This window comes from Macrosteles quadrilineatus, unplaced genomic scaffold (assembly GCF_028750875.1).
Source record: "Macrosteles quadrilineatus isolate MER2022 unplaced genomic scaffold, UCM_ALF_1.0 Scaffold_2__2_contigs__length_208266976, whole genome shotgun sequence".
Taxonomy (NCBI): domain Eukaryota; kingdom Metazoa; phylum Arthropoda; class Insecta; order Hemiptera; family Cicadellidae; genus Macrosteles; species Macrosteles quadrilineatus.
This window is the reverse complement of record NW_026542595.1, coordinates 179,789,585-179,813,354: the sequence shown is the minus strand read 5'-3', so window position 1 is coordinate 179,813,354 and position 23,770 is coordinate 179,789,585. Positions and strand designations below refer to the sequence as shown.

General features: G+C 36.2%; 1 protein-coding gene across 2 annotated transcripts in view; it reads right to left on the bottom strand.

Moving 5' to 3' along the window:
* Window positions 1–23,770, bottom strand: part of LOC128987024 (uncharacterized) — a 42,329-nt gene that overhangs the window by 5,520 nt on the left and 13,039 nt on the right. For both annotated transcript variants that reach the window (XM_054407680.1, XM_054407681.1), the window contains 11 exons: window positions 19,953–20,083; window positions 19,051–19,130; window positions 18,754–18,898; window positions 18,433–18,623; window positions 17,415–17,593; window positions 16,840–17,017; window positions 15,277–15,462; window positions 13,828–13,937; window positions 13,035–13,181; window positions 12,550–12,754; window positions 12,025–12,113 (listed from right to left, as the gene is read on the bottom strand). In XM_054407680.1, coding sequence (XP_054263655.1) covers window positions 12,025–12,113; window positions 12,550–12,754; window positions 13,035–13,181; window positions 13,828–13,937; window positions 15,277–15,462; window positions 16,840–17,017; window positions 17,415–17,593; window positions 18,433–18,623; window positions 18,754–18,898; window positions 19,051–19,130; window positions 19,953–20,083 — 1,641 coding nt within the window. The remainder of the gene's footprint in view (window positions 1–12,024; window positions 12,114–12,549; window positions 12,755–13,034; window positions 13,182–13,827; window positions 13,938–15,276; window positions 15,463–16,839; window positions 17,018–17,414; window positions 17,594–18,432; window positions 18,624–18,753; window positions 18,899–19,050; window positions 19,131–19,952; window positions 20,084–23,770) is intronic.

The following is a 23,770-nucleotide window of genomic DNA, read 5'->3' as shown; positions in this document are numbered from 1 at the left end:
CCCACTGTTTGTACAATTTATTGTGAACCCCCTTTCTATTCTTTCACTATCAGATTTGTATAATAATTAATAAATTTAAGTTTCGATTTTGTACATGGAGTTTCCATTGTAGACCTAAGTTGAAGGTTGATTACAAAAATGGCGCACCAACGTATTGGCAACGAATTTAATCTTGTGATCCAAATGAAGCAATTTTGAAACCTTAGAACGAAGTTTGTTAGCAGTCAAGATAGAGAAATAACAACTCACAATTTAGTTAAAGAGATTTATTGAGTTAACATACCATAACTGTAAATAATATCCTTTTCCCTTTTGTGTAATCCCATGCCCCATAATTACAACTTAAGGTCCCGTAATACCATTCCCAGCCCAATAATTATGACTGACACAGTTGACAACGTCCAAGTCCCCACTGACAATAATAACACTTCAACATTCACACAACACAGTTTGTTCGTAAATCCCGCACAACCCGACAACGTAATAACAGAACACGAAGACGAACAATCAAACAATCTACCCGGGCACAATAATAACGAACTTTTCACCGAGTTTAATAAAACCGAAGCAGAAGTAAACATGGCAGACGCCATTTCGCAAGCAGACACTGACACTGGAATTCGCCATCTTGAATGTCAAGGCCAACAGAAACAGCAACAGCTGCCACTGACGCCGGTCTTCGCCGACGACAACACCCGAACGCTACCGAAGACTTCCGATGCTACCCCGTCTCCTTCTCCCTGCCAGCTGACTCTCACAAAGTTAAACAGTGACGTCACTGCACCTGTCAATGCCTCACCAACTAAGTCGACAGTCGTTACGGATGATTTTCAATGCAAATTAATCTCATTATTCGAATTGCTTGGAAATAAAATCGATAAAGGTCTTAATGAAGTAAAAAGCGACCTAAATGAAGTAAAAAGCGACCTAAATGAAGTAAAGAACGAGGTCAAACACGAATTAAACGAGGTTAAAAATGAATTAAATTCTAAATTTGACACTGTAGCAGAAAATCAAAACAATATGCGTAAGGAGCTAGACGAAATCCGTGCTATCCAACAAGTACAGACTTTGGAACTACAACAAATTGAACACAACATAATTAAAAAGGTGTATAAACAGAATGACGAAATTAGAAAAGAAGTGTCCAATATTGTAGCCAATGAACGCATTAAGACCAATCAAATCATCACTGACGAAAGTCGCAAAATTGAAACCAAATTGACCCTAAATATCCATGAAACATCCCAGAACACTAAATCAGATTTAGAAAATTATGTAAATGTAAAAACAACTGAAATTAGAAATGAATTGGCACCGGTAGTCGAGCACAACCAAAATACAATTCGGCAAACAACAGAAACACTTAATCAAGTAACTAACCTCATACATGAACAAGAAGCTAGATTTACTAACATTAAAGTCGAGCTTGAACAAAAGCTGAAACAAGAAACCACTTTTCTAACACCTCAAATCCATGTAACTTGTGGAAGTTCAATCTTAACCAATGATTTGACTTTACCTAAATTCAGTGGTCGATCCCATAATCCCCCGGAATATCTAACACGTCTGAAGAGATATTACCAAAAATTACTTTCACGGCAAAGCACCGAGCAAAACCCCATCGAAACCTTAAAAGACGTTCTTGAAACAAGCCTTGAACACCAAGCTTCACGATGGTTTTCATTGGTAAAGAATGATTTGAAGTCATGGGAAGATTTTGAAACACAATTTATCTCGAAGTATTGGAATCGTGACCTTCAACGGGCAATCAAGCACAAAATCGAATCCGAACAATACAAGCCCAACGGAAAGTTAACTCGATCTGAGTATTTTATTGAACGAGTCATCACGCTACGATCCCTCACTCCAGCGCTGACTGAAGATGAAATAGTCGCTATTTTGTCAGACCATTTCTGCCCACTTATTCAAGACGCACGACGTGTGCAAAATGCAAGCAGTGTTTACGAGTTTGAAGCACTACTTCAACGACAAGATCTACACGACGCAGAGAAACGGCCTAAAAATAACTCCAGTCCATCACCATCCCACAATAACCAAAATCGAAACGATCGTCCTAATAACTACCATAACAATCGAAACTACCAGAACCGGCCCAGCTTTCAAGTTCAAAATCATTACCAGAACACTAATCCCCATACCTACAATCCAAAGACAGAAAAATCTCAGTACTATCAAAACCACAGGCCCCAACATAATCCAAGTTGGCAGCCAAGATATCCACCACCACCACAACAACAGCGAGGCAATGTGAATTACATGACGGTTACTCACAATCCTCAACATAACACGAATCAATTCCATGACCGTGAGTACCCAACATCAGAGCAAGTCCAAATGTGTAATTCAATTTCGCAAGTTCCTTCACAACACCGACCGCCTAACAGTACGACACAACAGTACAGCGGGCAGCTGCCTTTAAACGGGTAGGCGCTGTCGAAACTGCTGGTCTGTATACAACACTGCCAATTAACGACAACAATCTAGAATCTTCAGCGCCTGTAAATCAAATCGGACTAAACAGACCAAATAATCAAATAAATAATTACAACCAAAATAACATAGAACCTTTATATATTAACACAATTTGTTGTAACCGTGAATTCCTATTGACTGAAGAAACGATAGATGAACTTTGTACTAACAATTTTAAAGCAAACTGCCCAGAAATAAATGTAAAAATCAGTAATATTCCTATCTGTGCTTTAGTTGACACTGGTTCTAACATTACCTGTCTAAACGAAAATTGGTTTAATGAAAATAAACATAAATTAGCTGAATTTGAAGAACTCCCTGTTAGTAACACATTCATTAAAACTGCCACCGGAGAGAAATCTAAACGGGTATCTAAAATCTTATTGCTGCCATTTGAAGTGAATAATCAACCAACATACATACAAACTTTGCTTGTACCGCACCTAGTAAGATCATTAATTATAGGAACAGATGTTTTAAGCTTATGGGATGCACAAATCGACTTCGAACACAAATCAATAAATATAAATATTAATAATAATGATGTGAATTTGAAGTTCGGAGAGGTAACTATTGACGGAATATCTTGCTACATTAACTACAATACAAGTGAAACATACAGTTATGAAGATGATTTGATATATAATAATACCAATGAAATAAATACAAAAAGGTACAGTTCACAAATAAGCAAAACTCAAAGCAGCATTTCACCAGAGATAGTCAAAAGTTCTCTTGCCGATAATCAGTTAATTAATGAAGAACAGCGTTCTAAACTTGAATCTCTAATACTAAAGCATAAAGATGTCTTCTCAGACGAACCAGGAGTTTGCAACAAATACAAGCATACTTTAAAAGTTGAAAATCCTCAAAATTTTAAGAAGAAATCATACCCAGTTCCCATTGCTCATCAAGATAAAGTCCTTCAAGAAATCGAACGAATGGAAAGCTTAAACGTGATCGAAAAATGTTACAGTACTTTTGTAAACCCCATTATACCAGTCATTAAGAAGTCAGGAGAGATCCGCCTGTGTTTAGATGCGAGAAGCATAAATCAAGTAATTGTCCCTGATTACGAATGTAACCAATCCGTAAACGAATTATTAGCCAGATGTCCCAACGCTAAGTTTATAAGCAGTATAGACCTTACTTCTTCTTATTGGCAAATCCCATTGTCTGAAGAGTCAAAACAATACACCGCCTTTCAATTCAACGGGAAGACCTATCAGTACAAAGTAACTCCGTTTGGCGTATCAACGTCGCAAGCCGCTTTGGTACGAGCTCTTGACCAAGTGTTCGACGAATCAGTGAAAGACTTTACTATGATTTACATTGACGACATTTGTATAGTATCGCCCGATTTTGAGTCACACTTAACTCATCTAAATTACATTTTCAACAAACTAAAAGAAGCTAACATGACCGCCAAATTCTCCAAATCCAAATTTTGTCAAAGTTCTGTCCCCTTCCTTGGATATACCCTCACTGAGAGCGGTTTAGAAATGGATCAGAGCCGAATCAAGCCTATAATAGAATTCCCCACACCTAAAAATAGAACCGAATTGAAGTCATTCTTAGGATGCATTAATTATTATAACAAGTTCCTCAACAAATACTCCAGTACTGTTTACCCCCTTTTACGGCTCACTTCAAAGAAGAATAAATTCATATGGACGAAAGAAGACGATAAGACCTTCCAAGAAGTTAAAAACCTCTTCCTTAAAACCAATGTTCTTTTTCACCCAGATCCCAAGAAGACGTTCCATTTGCAAACTGATGCTTCCGATGTCGCTATTGGTGGACATGTATATCAATACTTAGACAGCGGGGATAAAGCTGCAATTATGTTCCTGTCTAGGACATTACAACCTGCCGAGCAGCGGTATACAACAACAGAGAAGGAACTTTTGGCAATCGTTTACTGTCTGCAGAAAATTAGATACTTAGTATTGGGCTCAAAGTTAAATATTATCACTGACAACCATGCGGTTACTTTTCTAAAAACATGCCACTTAAGAAACAATCGGCTTACAAGATGGATTTTGGCCATTCAAGAGTTTGATTTTAACATCACACATTGTAAAGGAACTGAAAACATCACTGCCGACACTTTGAGCAGAATCACACCAACCGACAGCAACTTCCCAAATTCACCAACAGAACTCACATTAAATTATATCCAACGAATCCAGGATCCTGAACTACAACATGAACTTCAAAATTTGTCCCATCATCAATCAGAAGACCACCACCTACAACCGCTCTACCAAATTTTAAGCAATGGACCAGAACATCCTGATCACCAACACACTTCCCAAAATTACAGGCTACATAACAACATACTGTACCAAAGACTCAAAAACAAATGGTTGATTATCGTCCCGAATAATATAGTAGAACGATTAGTATGGGAGTGTCACCATTATTATTTACACTGTGGAGCCACAAAATGTCATCAACTCTTATCAGAAACCTTCATTTTCAAAAATATGCGCCGGAGGATTAAAACTATACTTGCATCATGTGATATTTGTCAACGCTGTAAATCAAATCCCCATCCAAATCGAGGAATTGCTCAAGGAGTTCAATGTCTCTACAAGAATGCTCAAGTTGCCGTTGATGTCATAGGACCTTTACCTGCCAGCCGAAGCAATGTGAAATACATCCTAATAATAATTGATATATATACCAAGTTCGTAAAACTATACCCCATGCAACGTGCCACTACCAAAATCATCCTCCACAAATTATTTGACCACCACTTAAAAGAATTTGGATTTCCCAGACGCATTCAGTCGGACAATGCGACACAGTTTAAAAGTGAACTTTGGACGGAAACTTTAGAAAAACATAACATTACACCAGTGTACAGCCCCCTATACCACCCTTGTTATAATCTAGCGGAAAGACCGATAAAGGAAATCAAGAGATGTCTGAGAACTTATTGTTCACACCAACACCAAAACTGGGCAAGTTACATAACCGATATTAATAACTGTCTTAATGAAGTATGCCACGAAACCACAGGTTTCAGTCCAAATGAACTACAGTTGGGACATAAAGATTTAAAATTTTGGGAAAACTACATCAGAAATCCTTTTACTCCAAACATTCCCTTGGAAAGAAAACTATTCCTCGCTTCAGAAAGAATCCAATCCAAAAGGCAGAAAAGAGCGAATAAACGCAATCAACGGAACAACCCTGTAACCTTCAACATCGAAGAACTTGTGCTAGTGAAAAACCACCCCCTTTCCAACGCTGCATATGGCGAGACCGCCAAACTTTTCGAGCTCTTCGAGGGACCTTTCAAAATATCCAAACAATTAGGACATTCAACGTACAACGTTATCGACCTAATAGAAGAAAACGAATATGGACCCTACCACGTCTCTGCCCTCAAAAGGTACATCACCCCTCAAGATCCAACAAACCGAAATTCCCTCCAAACATGAAGAGTAGTGATGCGATTAGTGCGTGCCTGTTGTGTTGAGTACAGTCGTCAGTCATAATAGAAACAATTCCCCTCCCCTTTCCCCATAAAACAATCAAATGAATGTATGTATATAGAACAGTAAACGAATCATTACATAATAATACATTTTAGGAAAATGATTTATAAAAAATAATAGGAGTTAGTGAAGGATAAAGACCTTGAAATCCATCTATGCTATATAGTTAGGAAACCCCTTTAAATATTGTGTTTTTTTTTAAATATCTCTCATTATGTTAGTTAGGATATTAATGTTTTGTTATGTTCATGTACTTCAAAGTAATAATTTATTGTTTTTTTTTTCTTTTCTTGTTTGTATGTTAGTTGTTATCAGTTTTAATCAGTGTAAATATTTTCATTGTTAGTTCGAAATGTCGTTAGTAATTTCATTATAACTCCATTTCTGCGGGGATTTTGTAACAATTCAATATTTTCACCAATATTTTTTTTATAGAATAATTTAATTTCCACCATATGTTTTCATTTTATCTAAACGTTAATCCCTTTTCAAACCATATATAGTAATTAATTGTCCATGCAGACCAATAGGTAATCAATTTAATACAATATAATATAGAAATTTTCAAATATCCTAATATCATGTAAATATATAATAGCCTATAACTTTTGTAACAAAATTGCTTCAAATTCAATATAATTTTATTTAAATAACTTTTCAAAATTATAATTCAGCTCTCTAGCAAATGAAATGTGTTATAATATATATGTGTGAACAGTGGCCTATAATTTTATGTTATTAAGTCGGCATTGACATATGTGAGTGCAACAATACATCAGACCATCATCACTTCCAATAGAGCCAAGATAGTATGAAGATGCAAATTAGACACTACATATTTAATATTAAAATTTTATAAAGAAAAGTACATTATTCGGACAAAATTTGTGAAATTTGTTGAAAGAAGAACCATCCTTGTGACGAACATTCATAATTTATAATATCAAGAACTTTACTTCAAAGAAGACATCAATTTTGGTGAGATTACTCCAATAGACTTTTACCCCTTTGGAAGCCATTAAAACTTTTTTAGGCCCAACCTTTGGACATTTGTACTCAAATTCAAAGTCAAGAACTTATAGAAGCTTAACCTATTCAAAATTATTATTAATTCAACCAATCTATAATTCGAACATACTTTATATTTTAAAACCAAAATTTTATTAGGCTTATATCACAAGATTAATTTCAAATGCCGCTCGATCACCCCACCTGAGAAAGATCCTTGCAGTAGCCTAAATTATAACATTTAACTTAAATAATTAAAACCATTGTAATAGGCCTAGCCTAAAGTTTTTTTAAAGTAAATTCATTTCCCACTGTTTGTACAATTTATTGTGAACCCCCTTTCTATTCTTTCACTATCAGATTTGTATAATAATTAATAAATTTAAGTTTCGATTTTGTACATGGAGTTTCCATTGTAGACCTAAGTTGAAGGTTGATTACACACCAATGTATATTTCTATGAAATTACAATGAAGACTCTATGCTATGTATATTGAATAAATTTGATAAGGATACCGTAGAAGTGTAATTCTAATCTATATATTAATTTGAAACTGTTTTCCTTTGTGACAGCTAATTTGAGAGAACGGCTGGGCGTAGAAACTCGGTAGGGGTGTCTAAAGAAAGGTCTTGGTCTGTAGATGAGCCATCAAAAGAGAAACGTGGTAAATTCCCTCGGGGCTCTGCCCCAGTGGCCTTTAAATTTCCATCCCATGTTATTCTTATGGAGTAAAAACGGGGGTTTTGTCACAGCTAATTTATGAGAACGGCTGAGTGTAGAAACTTGGTAGGGGTGTCTAAAGAAAGGTATTGGCCTGTAGGTGAGCCCTCAAAAGAGAAACGAGGTAAATTTCTTTGGGGCTCTGCCCCAGAGGCCTTTAAAGTTCACTCAGCAGTTTTGTTTACATTACGACCATATGAATAATTTTACACTACTTTTAATGAACCAGCTGTTAATATTAAAATCGTATTCAAAGGTCTACTGAAACTGTCAAAATTTAATGTTTACACATTATTATTTATGATTTTAAATTGATTCTCTACTGCGTGGCAAGTTTTTTATAGTTTCAACAAAATGATGAATTTATGATACGTTTTAAATGTTTTGTGCAAAAGTCTATGATTTATTGCTCTTAAAATTTGACATTATGAAATCAGTGCGACATATAAGTTTCAAAGGAACATATAATTATTCCTTATCGGGTTAGCTTATACATATTGTAAGGCTCAAGAATATTATTGAATTCAAGAAAGAAGACCAGAAATTCATTTATTGGAATAAAAGTTTTCGATAATCGGGTTGAAAATTGTGTCATAGATGAGTACGTTGAGAATGAGAGCTGTGTCCAAGTTTTGGATACGGAGTATGTTTCATCTACTGTATGGTTTTGGTGAAGTACAAATTCAGTAATTAGACGGTAAATTAGGTAATTTAGTAGGTAAATTAATGTCAATTCAGGTATTTAAAAAAATGTGTACAGGGTTTTTAATTTGATGTACACATCTAGCTAGGTCGAAAAACGCATCTATTCCTCACTACATACAAAACATTCAGAAACACAACAGTGCCATCACATCTCATCGCATTTGCATAATTTGTTACCAAGATTGCACTAGGTTATGGATTTGGTTCCGCAAATGTCCAGGATTTGTGGTCAAATTTCTTACAATTATGGTTCATTCCATTCACGAAATACATGCACAGCTTTATGTGATCGATATGGCCATTGCAAAACTACCCCATAAGTTAATCAATTAGCAAGTAAGTACAGGATGATTAAATACATGGGTTGATGTAGCAAAGAGAATGAATTAAAATTGGTTGGATCGAAGTAAGAATGATACTGCTTTCTGGATAATCAAATATTTTTATCAAATACAAAAAAGAAAAAAAGATGTAATATGCCTCCCGCTGATAAAATTCTGTATTTTTATGACCAAAGATGGTGATTTACTTATACAATCCAAATACGATCTGAATGATTTTTCCAAAGCAGATAGAACCAGTTATTTTAGTAATATTGACTCTTTCCGTCAGATGACAGACCAATTATATGAACTCCTTTCCCCATATAGTGAAAGCTGAGGCTTTAACATGACATGAACAAAAGTCATGAACAAGAAACAATAGTAAGACTCATGAAAAGCCTTTTGGGCAACCTAAAGCCGATGAAAGGACAGAAAATATTGAATTCAACGAATTCATCAACTACCTAGCCTACGTTTTTAAGGTACACTATCGTCTTAATCATAATTATGTTTTCCTCCCAAAGATTTTAATAACTTCACTTTATCCATCGCAGTTAGCTGAATTTACGTAAAACCTCAAGAGTAACCGTCGATTTCGACGGGATTCACCTAGTCTATATATTAATTTGAAACTGTTTTTCTTTGTCATAGCCAAATTGAGAGAACGGCTGGGCGTAGAAACTCGGTAGAGGTGTCTAAAGAAAGGTCTTGGTCTGTAGATGAGCCATCAAAAGAGAAACGTGGTAAATTCCCTTGGGGCTCTGCCCCAGTGGCCTTTGAATTCCCATCCCATGTTATTCTTATGGAGGAAAAACTGGGTTTTTGTCCCAGTTAATTTGAGAGAACGGCTGGGCGTAGAAACTTGGTAGGGGTCTCTAAAGAAAGGTCTTGGTCTATAGACGAGCCATCAAAAGAGGAACGAGGTAAATTCCCTTGGGGCTCTGCCCCAGAAGCCTTTAAAGTTGCCTCTTCAAATTTGTTTACCATATGCATAATTCTACACTACTTTTTAATGAAACAGCTGTTAATATTTAAATTGTGATTTATTGAATTTGTCAAAATGAAGTACAGTATTTGCAATGGGTTTTTCTGATTTTAAAACCAATTTTATTCTGCATCGTGTCATGTTTTGCAATATAATGTTCTATTACCAAATCAGTAGAAAATCCTAATATCACAGTAAGTTAACTCTTAAAATTATTTCTTAAGGAGTTAACTTATATCTATTGTATGGCTTGGTTTCTGCCTTTTTTTACCACTTCTTGGAGATTGTACGTAGGTGACATTCTTTGGCGTATTGCATCTGTAGACGAAACTTGGGTTGGTGAAATTATTACAATGGAAAAAAGCGAGAAATCCTGGACAATTTGATATAGGCTAAAAATAAAACTGAATTAACAATATGCTACATTTCTTGAGCAATCATTGAAATAACCGATTTGCAAACAATGGAAACATAGAAAAAGTCATAGAACACAACCAAGTAGAAGAAAAGAAATAATGTTTTTGTTTTCATTTATAATCGTTATTATAGACAACCTAATGCGGCTATGAGAGGGAAAAATTTGTAGAAACACTAAAAAACAAGATCAGTTTTTTGAGAAAAAATATTTACAAAAGATTTTGATTATATCTAACTGTTGTGTAGAGTATTTCCATAATCTTTGTGAGTCGCCTGTAACGCTTCGCAATTGCTCGAATTCGAGCAACAGGTACACTAGTCTCTATATATTAATTTGAAACTGTTTTTCTTTGTCACAGCTATTTTGAGAGAACGGCTGGGCGTAGAAACTCGGTAGAGGTGTCTAAAGAAAGGTCTTGGTCTGTAGATGAGCCATCAAAAGAGAAACATGGTGAATTCCCTTGGGGCTCTGCCACAGTGGCCTTTGAATTCCCATCCCATGTTATTCTTATGGAGGAAAACGGGTTTTTTGTCACAGGTAATTTGAGAGAACGGCTGGGAGTAGAAACTTGATAGGGGTCTCTAAAGAAAGGTCTTGGTCTGTAGATGAGCCATCAAAAGAGGAACGAGGTCAATTCCCTTGGGGCTCTGCCCCAGAAGCCTTTAAAGTTGCCTCTTCAGATTTGTTTACATTACGACCATATGCATAATTCTACACTACTTTTTAATGAAACATCTGTTAATATTTAAATTGTAATTTATTGAATTTGACCAAAATGAAGTACAGTATTTGTAAAGGGTTTTTCTGATTTTAAAATGGATTTTCTTCTGCATCGTGTCTTGTTTTGCAATATAATGTTCTATTACCAAATCAGTGGAAAATCCTATTATCACAGTAACTCTTAAAATTATTTCTTTTGGAGTTAACTTATATCTAATGTATGGGTTGGTTTCTGCCTTTTTTTACCCCTTCTTGGAGATTGTACGTAGGTGATATTCGTTGGCATATTGCATCTGTAGACGAAACTTGGTTGGGTTGGGTTGGTGATTAGAATGGAAAAGAGTGAGAAATCCTGGACAATTTGATATAGGCTAAAAATAAAACTGAATTAACACTGTTCTAGATTTCTTGAGCAATCATTGAAATAACCGATTTGCAAACAATGGAAACATATAAAAAGTCATAGAACACAACCAAGTAGAAGAAATAGAAATAATGTTTTTTTTTTCATTCATAATCGTTATCATAGACAACCTAATGCGGCTATGAGAGGGAAAATTTTGTAGAAAACACTAAAAAAACAAGATCAGCTTTTTGAAAAAAGATAAGATATTTACAAAAGATTTTGATTATATCTAACTGTTGTGTAGATTTTGAGTATTTCCATAATCTTTGAGTCGCCTGTAATGCAATTGCTCGAATTCGAGCAACAGGTACACTAGTCATCCCTTATTCTTAAAAAAAGGGGTCGGCAATCTCCCTTGTTTTCAGCCACTTTTAATCTTACACATTACCCTCAAAGGCGTCTGCATGGAAAGAACTCGCAAAGCATGAGGTGAGCTGTTACAGTGCAAGAATGATCTGTACAGGATAAATTAACAGTATTTTGTTTTACATCAACAAATTTTCTATTCAAATATTTATTGTGTCACTACTAAATTTTCCAAACCATATTAACCAAGAACTCATTCGGGAAAAAATAATCTGAAGTAAACTAGATGGCTGACATTTTAGCCGGCAATATTTCTTGAACATTAAAATATTGATATTTTTAAGTGGCATCCAAGTAAGTAGTCATAGTACTTAAGACAATTCCACCAACAAAGAAAGGTAATTTTCATGTTTCAATGTTGCCTAACCTGTTCCAACTAGCAGTTCCAGGACATAAACAGGTTGTGCAACCGTATTGGTGGAACTCTTGCGTCCAGTCAGCAAAGTCGTAATCTGCCTGTAAACAAACCAAGAAATTGATGAATAGTGGCTTGGAAGACAAGTTGCCAAAGCAGGTAACCAGGAGTGAGTAGAATAGTATCGTTTTATCTTATGAGTAATATAATAAAGAAAACACAAACCTCTCAACTTGAAAAGCAGCAATAGGCTATGTTTAAATGATTTGGAATTCAGCAACCTACTAACATATTACTTCAGCAACCACGTCATAATTTATTAATCATAAATAAATCCCAAGACATAAATCATAATTAATATGATAAGTTATTTATTTTTATTAGTTAAATTTATTTGTTTACAATTCAAAATAAGAAAAGAAACCCAGTGATATTTCCTGAATTTCCAGGATCCAATTTCATTTTACTTCTCCAAGTTTAGACCTCCTGTAGGCTACTAAACAATCTATAAATTGTCCTAATATTTAACTGATATACCTGAAAGCCGTAGTCCATCAGTACGATGTTGGGAGGAACATAGACTTTGGCAAGGTGAAGGTTGTGAAGTGTGTTGGAACACAACATAACAGTTACATCAGGGGACAGTGACAGATGATGCCAAATGTCCTGTAGAGACACATCAGCACCTTCCTCTCCTCCACAGATCAGCAGACTGCTTAGTCTAGGGCCTAGGTGGACGTATCTGTAATATATCATGTTTGTTTGAGTTATGTATTTACTATATTATCTTATAGTAGGGAACAAAATTGCAGAGATTCAGAAAATGGAGAAATAAGGAGATCTTTGGAGAAGGGGAGATGGAGAGTTAGCAAAAAATGTAAAGATGGGTAGACGGAGAGACAACAAGTGAAAAAAATCCACTTCCAAGACTACAAACAGTACAACAGCTGGATTTAACACAATATGTTTTCCATAAGTTTGAGACAAAGTGAGTAGGGTAGTGTATTTAGCAAAGCACTCACTTGAGGTTAGTAAAGCTAGCGACTATGTCTTGGAACACCGGCCACATTTCATCCAGGTCGTGGCGCTGAACACTGTTGTCTATGTCCAACACAGGGAGGAGACTGATGAACCTGTCATGGCAGTAGCGGTCAATCATCACCATGTCACTGAAACAATCATCAAATTCAATCAATAAACAGTTTTATACTACATCCATTTTATAGAGTTCACTTTTTTGGAAAATCCAGTCACTGCCAGGACCGATTAGTCATGAAAGCACTATATTCGTTTGTTTTATGTCCCAAGTTTCTGGTTATTGTCTTGTTTTGTGTATTTATTAATCTTGATGTTTGTACATGATTTGACAATGTTACGCCTGGAAAAGGTTGGAAACTTAACGGAAAGGACAGAGTTATCAACAGAAATAATTACTGTAAAATGGAGGCTTTGTTATGATCCTAGTTGTCCTAGTTCAATTAGAATAATTTAAAATAAACATTCACTTGTTCCTTTACACAACGGAATTAGTTCTTATTTATAAAAGTAAATTTTGATTTTATAGCTAAAATGCCAAGTCCTAACTCAATTTGAATACCATACTACTGACAAAACAAACGTAAGTTAAAATATTAAAATATAAATCAATACAGTAAAAGACTGTAAATTACGGCCGACTAACAAAACACATCAATCCTCTCATATCCAGTCATACAATGAGAAAACATAAATAACAGAAGTTTCCAGACTGTAATCATGCTCAACCACATTTAACATATTCCTGCTCAAGATTACGAGATTGAATGTTGTACCTACCTCTGCTTGTAACACAGTTGCCATTCCCGGCTGGACACCAGTCTAGTGTAGAGATGCAGATGAGAGACTTTGAGTGACGACCACTTGTCTATCATCTCAAACAGGTAATCCTGGAACATAAAGTAGCATCTAAAATGTGCTGAAAACATTGAAACAGTAGGCATCTCATCCAAAAGCATATTATTAGATAACTAGCTGTGTACCCGTTCTACGCACGGGGATCTTATAATATTCAGTTGAAACCTTCTTATATAACGAACAGCAGTTGGTTTGCATATTTTAAGATATGCTGGCCAAACTATTATACATAGCTTCATTTTATGTTGTTTTTTGTTGTTCCGGATCGGTATGACAATCAATAAAAGGTTAAATTACCTCTGTGTCTGCCGGTCGATCCTATAACGGTAGGCTTACTTTTATTTTTACTATCTGATCTCGTTTGCATGGCTCAATCACGTCCTGGTTGAAGTTCGTTCGCTACGCTCACTCACCTGTATGTTGGAGCTCGTTCGCTGCGCTCACTTTCCTTCAGGTTAGCTCGTTCGCTACGCTCACTTGCCTTCAGGTTAGCTCGTTCGCTACGCTCACTCGCCTCCAGGTTGCAAATTAGCTGTTGTCATAAATGTAAAAGAAATAATAGTGCTAGTGCTGCACCCTGTTGGTAATCCTTGTAACTTTAATGCTATTGAACATCACAGAACAGAACCAACTTGTTTAATTGAAACAGCTGTTAAGATTCAATAATTTCATTTCTCATAAGGTTAACATGGGCTTCCAGAAATTCCACGTCAAAAATCGACAAAAACTTGATTTTCAAGGGTTTACTGTTAAATATCTAACTGTCTCATATTCGATGAAATACGTCTAAAACCATCTCATATATGTATAGTATTTGGAAAATAAGTTTCAGGCGGGACAGTGCTATAGTTATTGAGGAGTAGTTGTAATAAAGTGCGTATTTTAGCGTTACCAAGAGAATGACAGATAGACAGACAGACAGACAGACAGACAGACAGACAGAAATTGAGATAAGGTTTGATTCGGTTTCTCTGACCTATGAAATGTAAAAATAACCAAAAAGTTCATTATTCTAAGCAATGTACAGACAAAACTCTAATTTTATTTATATAGATGAACAGATCATTCATAGGTGTACTTAAAAAGTAAAAAGGCAGTAACTTACTAGTACTTGAATTTGTCAGCGAAAATTTCTGTTCCAGTTTAACCAAACAACATATTACAAAATTGCTAAAATCAGAATAAAAAAAAAAACTTAAAATCTAAAATCCAAGCCTATGAAAAATACTAATTAGAATCTTTAGGGAACATATTTTTTTATTATATTTTTATTTAGTAAAAGTGATATGTCATCCATCCTAGCTTTTTTCAAATGTGAATCTTTTCTTGATTTGAGACTGGGCTAAAACACATGTCTACTAAGAGACTTACCAATGTCGGTACTCGGCTCAGTGGTGCAATATCCAGCAGCACGGCACGATGCTTCATGGCCGGGTGGTCCTGTATCAACACAGGCACCAGGTCTAGACTGTCCTGGGCCTGGGCCAGCTGCAGCAGTTGTGTGAACGTACAGACAGCGTAGTGCAGTCCAGTCACACTGTCTGCAGATATCTGCACCTATGTGAATAATGTATTTGTATAAATCATCTATTGTTTTAATAAGCTTCCTGAAAGTACAAAAATACGACAAATAACATATATTTACTAGTGATGGGCGGATCCAAGAAAATGGTGGTACCGGATCCGGATCTTGAAAAATTTGGATCCGGATCCAGATACACACTGTAATAAGGGCGGGTTAAAAAAAACGTAATTAACAGAATGCCAATTTATATCATACTGTTTCAAATTAAATTGGTAATGTTTAAAGGTTAATACATCTTATACAGTAGAACCTCTTTAATCCGAACCCCCGTAATCCGAACCCCCGTAATCCGAACGTCCACTAATCCGAACGCCTCATTGAACTGTACTCTATACACAGTACAGTAGTTATTTATTGTATACGTACGCACCATAATTGTTTCTATTGTAATTTACAGTACTGTTTATTTATTATGTTTACTACTGTATTAAATAAACACTGTATTATAGGCCCTACTTTATAAAGCATTTTTTCACTCTTCCTGTAACAATTAAGAGCCATTTTAGCCACATTTTAGCTATTCTTATGTAAAAACAACAATAAGATCTGTAATCCGAACTATTCAATAATCCGAACTACCCCCGGTCCCAATTAGTTCGGATTAAAGAGGTTTTACTGTATATAGAGTAATCTCCAGTTGAGCCCATAATCCCTTATTTTTTGGGGACACTAAAACTTTTCAAAACTTTTCTAACACAAAGCTGCCTGTTTCCATGTACAACACCGATTAACCGGATAACACGGCATAAAAATTATTACCGGTGGAAGTACATATGCCCGGCTATCATTACCTACTGTGGACCTGGAACAAAATTCGGCGGTAAAAATTATTACCGGTGGAAGTGCATATGCACGGATATCATTACTTTGGACCTGGAACAAAATTGAATAAAAAACAGCTATATACAGTACTGTGTATTTGCTTGACTCTCGATAGTCTAGATTTTTCGTAAGACAGCTTTGTGTTAGTAAAAAAATCAGGAATAATCGGTCTTGTACATGGATACAGACAGCTTTGTGTTAGTAAAAAAATCGGGGGAAATCGGTCTTGTACATGGATACAGACAGCTTTATGTTAGTACAAAAATCGGGGAAAAAATCGGATCCATGAAAACCGGATCCAGCCCAAGATCCGGAATTTTTTGGATCCGATCGGGTGCCAGTTCTAGCTCCGATCCAGTAGTCTGATATCCGGATCCGACCATCACTAGTATTTACACTTATACTGTTTACTCACAAGACAGTAAATACATATGAAGGATGATAATAATTGTAAAAAAAATCTAAAAAAATTAGTGCACAATAACTGAAATCCAGGGAGACAGCGAGACAACTGTATAGATTGTTACCTTATCAGTAGATATGTGTATCTGGTAGGCGTGCTGGTGAGAGAACAACTGGGGGTTGACTACACAAGTGACCTGACTAGACACAGGTCTACCACAGGAAGGCTGTACATCTTTTACTCTCACATCCAGTCCCAGCTTGAGCAACTGACTACGGTGGATCTCCCACACATTCAGTATCCTACAAAAATCAAGGAACCGAGCAAAGCCAATTAGATTACAGGTATCATCTTAAAAATCTGAATCCACAAAACCACAAGAAAAGATTGGATTCCAGAAATTAATCTCGAGTCATATATTTAGAAACACCTGCCATTTTCCTACGCTATCTTAGAACTTGTGGCTCTTTCAAGATTGCAAATGCAAAGTATCAAATGAAGATGTTCAAGGGGCAAACCTTTGTGAAAAAAGTCAATTTCTATCTTTGAAGCAAGATTTAAATATTTTAGGGGTTATTCAGCAAATAATCTTGTAGCCTAATATTATTAAGGATACATAGGCCTATGTCAGTAAACCAAGGATCAATCTCGTCCCTTCCGCACTCAACAAGATGCTGAGTAGCTAAGATGGTTACTCACTCGTGAACATTTGTGGAGCTCTGTACAACACTGATCTGCAGTTGGGGGTCTGGTACAAACGGAGGCCCGGCCAGCTCCAACATGTGATGAGGCTGTGGCCACAAGAGATGCAGGCTAGGGTTGGTCACCAAAGGTCTCACCGGAGTACTGATGTGGGTCCGTACCAGGTTCTCTATCACCTGTAGGGAAACATGTTACGACTGTAATAGTTACTCTTTTTAACAAAGATTATTATTTAAAAGATAGGTAAATATGTTGTGATCAAAATGAGGGAATATTTATTTTAGGAGGAATAGATGAATTTCATCATCATCATCCTCACTCGCGATAGTGGCAAAATTCTGAATATGTCCCGCAGTCACAGAAACGACGTTACCATCGTCATCAGCCAGCGCATCATAATCCTGAATATCTCCTGCGGTCTCCTGTAATCATCATTGTCTTCCACAATCATGAAAACGTTATGTTTAATATCTTCCACGGTGGTGTGGTCATCTACATCATCTTCTGAGGTCACAGCGATTATGGGAACTTTATCAACTTCATCCAAATTGTTTGCTCAAGCGAACTTGGCAGATGCGTTTTACAATAGCGATTGTAAAAGCTCGACTCGAGCTTGATTTTCTGACTTTGTGCTCAATCCCTCAAAAATGCTGCTCAAAAATCTAGCCGCTCACACAAATCTAATAAAAACTAAATAGCCAGGCCAATGTTAGAAAACTTATCTGAATAAAACCCCCAAGTTGAAAAAATAACTGGATACCCCACCAGATTATCTCACCTTGACCCAAAGCTTAGCTTTGGGTTCCAGTGCCCCTAAAAAGAACCTGTCTACTGAAAATCCTACACCACGGCCACCTCAAACTGTCCCCCCCCCCTCAGAACAAGTACTCTGACATCAACAGGCTTCTGTAGGTCAGCTGGTCAGCAAAACAAGTTTTTTTTTGCACACAACATCACCAAACACTTTATCTTCACAACTTGATTCCTCAAATAACAGTAGTGTATTTACACTCACCTGCTCCAGTTTAGGGGACAGGTCCAGAGAGCTAGCATGGTTTAGTGAGTGATCCAGTGGTGCTATCTGTTGTTGCTTCTCATGATGTCCGTTTGTGATGTGGTCAGTTTTGTTCCTCAGGTGGTAAGAGTCCACAGAGATGCTGCGGGCTGGTCTTGTGTGCTTCTTCAGATTGACCATGGGCATTGCCTCTGAAAAGATAAATGCTTGATATTCACATGAAAAATTTACTACTTGCTGGTGTTACTTCTGTTGTCGTCTGTATTGCTTATATTAAACAACATAAATGTGCTGTGTTACTTGTAAATGTTGATTGCTCACCAGAAGGTCCGTAGTTGTTGTTGTCCAGCAGTGTTGCCAACTGAGGTCTGTTATGCAGCATGTCTAGAGGGGTTGTGCCAATGTGTTTACCTCTAGTAGCTCTAATACCTAGGTCTGGCCCTCCACGCAGCAACTCCGCTATCACCTGCACAGCGCACAGCATCAATAGTATAGTCTACCTATGCCGATAATCAGTTTGGATCTAAGTTATAGAATATAGAAAACAGATTTAATTATTAAACCTATTTTAAGTATGGTGTGGAAATTGAATAAATTAAGACAGGGAAATTTATTTACCTCAGCCTCCCCTCTATCAATGGCTTCATGAAGAGGTGTAGCTCCCCAACTGTTGACTGCATTCATATCAGCTCCTTGTTCTGCAAAACACATAGGCTACTCGTAATAAAGGGGACTTGTAAATTAAAAAAGTAAAACGAGTTTAACAAAAACTTATTAACAAAATGAGACCCTCAGAATAACTTTTCTTTTTTTAAGTGAAAAACATAATAACATAATAAATGCCTTATGTAAAAATTCTGCAAACAAAGTTACAAAAGAGTGCTGAAATTGTTATTTGTCTACCTAATGTGGGAAGTGGCACTTTGCTATACACAAGAGAAATGGACACGAGCTGTAGGCGAGTGTGGAAAGTTTCTCAAGTGCAGCAAAGGCACTTTGCACTCGCGTTACACATATTTTTACTAAAGTTACTGTACTATAAAGCATATAAATAATTAAGTCTTTCAAACACTGTACAAAACTTTTTAGGTTAGGTTAAAACCAAACATTGAACGGAAAGGGAAACGCTGCTTCCAGGAAAGGGAACCAGCTGATCGTAGTCGTGATATCTTTCAGTGTTGCCAACCTATTTTCAAGCGTACAAGTATTGAGTGCCTAATAAAAGCACGCTGTTTTGTGTTGTTTGGTTGGAATACTGGTGTGCGGCAAAAAAAACAAAAAAAACTGTGCGGCAAAAGTAAGTAGATGCAGCAATTAGCAGCTTTCTGTGACATATAATCAGTGACAGGAAGGCCACTTTGTCAGGTGACTGTAGGAAATAGTTATTTGTGCAGCTAGTGATCAAAAAGGCACTTTTAAAACCATGATACATGAGAATTGTGTCAATTTTATTGAGTTGAAAAAAATACACTATGCATATTTTGCTTTGTCTACAGAGATACCCTATTACATTCACTCACCAATGAGGTAAGCGACCACTTGACTGTCGGCGTAGCACGCTGCCCAGTGTAGAGGGGTGTTGCGAGTCGCGTCACTGTCCCAAGTGTTGACATCCACTCCTGCCTTCACCAACTGGTAAACTCTCTCCAATCTGCAACAGAATAAACTCTACTCTATACCAAGTGGTGATTAGAATAATCGACTGTTGGACAGTAAAGTAGACATCCCGTCTATATGTAGAATTGTTATTCAAACTGAGCTTAGGTGAATGAACAAATGAGTGTAATGCAACATGTAAACTCACCTTATAATATTCATTTAGGCTAGGCCTACTCTATAAATGTTTAAAGTTAATAAGTTAACAAAGATATGGATTACAAAAGGTGTTTTATTTAAAACAAATGAACAATTAACATGCAATGAGAAAAGGCTTGACGTTACAATGAAAGGATTGACAATGGTGTATGGGGTTGAAATTAAATTGAAATAAAAGATAAATTTGAATAATAACTTGAAGGTTCAAATAACTTAGATGTGATATATCTCAGGGTAGGGTGTCGTGCTGGCTTGAATGCTAATAATTAATAAATTTAATAGTGTCCAAATAGGCCTAATTAAAGTGTTAAACTTACACAATCTCAACAATGGAAAATCTAATTTTGGTGTTGTCCAAAAGGTAAGTCCAATTAGTACAAAATTTAAAAGAGTTTAAAGAAAAGGTTATACTTAATTTTGAAGATAATGATTGAGTTGAGTCCTCTTGAGGTTTAGGCTACTGTGATATAACTTGAAACTGGTCTTCTTGATGAATGAATTTGATTTAGGTAAAATTTTGAGTCCTTCTTCTAACAATTTCAACTTCTCAATGGCTTCCTTCTCTCTCAATTTTTAATGTTCACATCACTCATTGTTGAACACATGGGATCACTTTCACTGCTTCTTAAATTTTGATTCCTTAAGGACTAATTTTGAAATGATATTATAAGAAATTTTGATGTATTGCAATTCTCTTACATATTTAATAAATAATTAGGTTGTGGGCGTTGTAAAAAAAAATATAGGCTATGGAATGAATATTATTAATGATTAATTGAACATATTAATGAAATTATATAAATTAGGAAAATGAATATTGAGACAGTCTTTCTGAGGAGTGATTATTAGGTGTATGAATAGAAGTTAACATTAAAAAAAAAAACTTAATACTAAATAATGAATGAAATGAAATTAAATATTACAATTTATCTCCTCAGAAATTTGTATGATATGGAATGAAAGACAAATTTCGAACGAATATGAAATGGAATTCATGGATCATTTAGTATGAATTATATTTAAAGCTAGTTATGGGTCACATTAAATGATTGATATTTTTGGATGATGATGATTAGAAACTTCTTAATCTAAATTTACATAAACACAGGAACAAACATAAATGGGGAAATTAGTGAGGGTTAAGATAGTTCATGACCTGACACAGGGGAATAGCAATAGAAGCAATGTTAAGGATATGTTTTCACAATTTTCACTTGGGAAATGGGGAAAAGGGTACACGCACTCGCGATTAAGGTTCATGACGATCTCCTCCATAATTTATGACACTTGATTAATACATATACATACAGTCATATACAGTCATATACAGGTTCCTCTTCTCCGTAGTCTTGAAGACCAGGGAATTGTCAAATCTTGAGGTTAGGGTAGGTGTGTTTGTGTTTGTGTGTGGGTGTGTATGTGTGTGTGTGGGTGAGTTCATTTGTTGAGATGTTTGTGGTCGTCAAAGAAATCTTTTAGGGTGTAGTATGGTCTTTCAATCAGGTATTCTTTTAATTTTCTTGTGAAGGTTGTTGTGTTGGCTATTTGTTTCAGGTAATCAGGGAGGGCATTGAAAATTTTTGATCCAGCAATTTGGGGGGTTTTACTAGTTTTAGTTAGCCTGTGTTGTTGTATGTCGAAATTTAGATCTGTGTTCCTAAGTTTATATTTATGGCAGTCTCCTCTGGTTTTTGGGGGGTTTAGTTTGAGAATTTTGGTGGTTTCTAGGATATAGATGGATGTGATGGTTAGGATCCGGTTGGAAGTAAAGTAGGGTTTGCAGTCTGTTGATGGTTGAAGGCATTCTATCGTCCTTATTGCTTTTTCTTGGAGCGATATTAGCTTATTTATTTGTGTGATTGAGGCAGATCCCCAGGCGATGATGCCAAGCCTAATATGGCATTCAAAAAGGGCGAAGTAGGCAATTTTGGTAGTTTTCTTATTGGTGATGGACCTTATTCTTCGAATTGCAAAAGGAGATGATGAGAGTTTGCTGTCCAGTGAGGATATGTGGTCATGCCAATTTAAATTGCTGTCGATGGTAATGCCAAGGAATTTAGTTGTTGTGGCTGAGGCTATGGGTTCTGGTTTGCTTGGGTTGGCAGGGGGTAGTGTGTTGGCTCGGTTGATTGTTGAAAAATTTACGTTGATGGTTTTGGATTTGTTGATTTGTAGGTTTAATGTGGAGCAGATGTCGGTAGCCAGTTTGAGGGTCTCTTCAGTGGTTGAGTTCTCATTTTGAGGTGAAGTTGGAGATAAAATGGTGGTGTCATCAGCATACATTATGATGGTCTTGTCCATGGGTAGAAAGTCCGGGAAAGAGTTTATATAAATAATGAAGAAAAGGGGTCCAAGGATGGAGCCTTGGGGAATTCCTTGTATTGTTGTTGTGAGGGTGGATCTTGTTTTAATTTTGAAGGATTTTTGTTGGTGTTCAATTTCGACTTGTTGGTTTCGATCTGAGAAATAGCTGATAATCCATTTAAGAGCCAGGTTATCGATGTTGAGTTGTCTTAATTTGTTTATTAGTATGGTTCTGTCAAGGCTGTCGAACGCTTTCTGGAGGTCCAGAAAGATTCCTGATACTGAGTGTTTTTGTTCCCAGTGAGAAGCGATGCTTTCACATAGTTGGTTTAGTGCTGTGTTGATGGATTTATTTTTCATAAAACCGTGTTGATTTGGTGACAGGAAGTTTAGATTATTCAGATGTTCTATAATTTGGTTGTGAATTGCCTTCTCTAGGTATTTAGAGATCGTGGGAAGTATAGAGATAGGACGGTAGTTTTCAATTTGTTTTCTATCGCCTTTTTTGAATTTGGGGAAAACTATTGCAGATTTCATGTGTGATGGTACAAGTCCCTGTTCTATTGAGGAGTTGATGACGTCAAGGATGGGGTGTTGAAGTTCGGATTGACAGTATTTGACAATTTTGCTTGAGATTTCGTCATAGCCAGATGAGTTTTTTGGTTTGATTTCGGTAAAAATTTGCTGAAGTTCTTTAATATTGATTTTTCTGAAGTGGTTTAGGTGTGGAGCATTGTGGAAGTTATTAGGTCTTAATATGGGTGGTCGTGAAGATTGGTGCAAGTTTTGGTGATGGTTACCCTGAGATATAAAGAAGTTATTTAAGTTGTTGCAGATTATTTCTGGGTCTTTTACTAGTTTGTCGTTAATCAGAAGTTCCATAGTTTGGTTGTTGTCGCTCTTTGTCTTTTTCCGTTCTCTGTTTATAGTTGTCCAGATCTCTTTACTTTTATTAGGTGCCTGTTGAATTTTATCCATGGTGTGTTCAGATTTTTTCTTTTTTACATTTAGGTCATATAATCGTTTGAGGGTGGTGTAAGTTTGCTTGTCAGCATTGAGGCCAGTAGAAGTGTATTTGTTCTGTGCATGTGTCAGGCTGTTTCGAAGCTTTTGTAGGTTGTCGTCCCAGAAAATAGCGTTTGATTTGTCTGTAGGCCTAAAGGTTTTGGAGGTCTTAGGCATAGTTTCATCCATTTCCATTCGAATTATCCTTACAAGA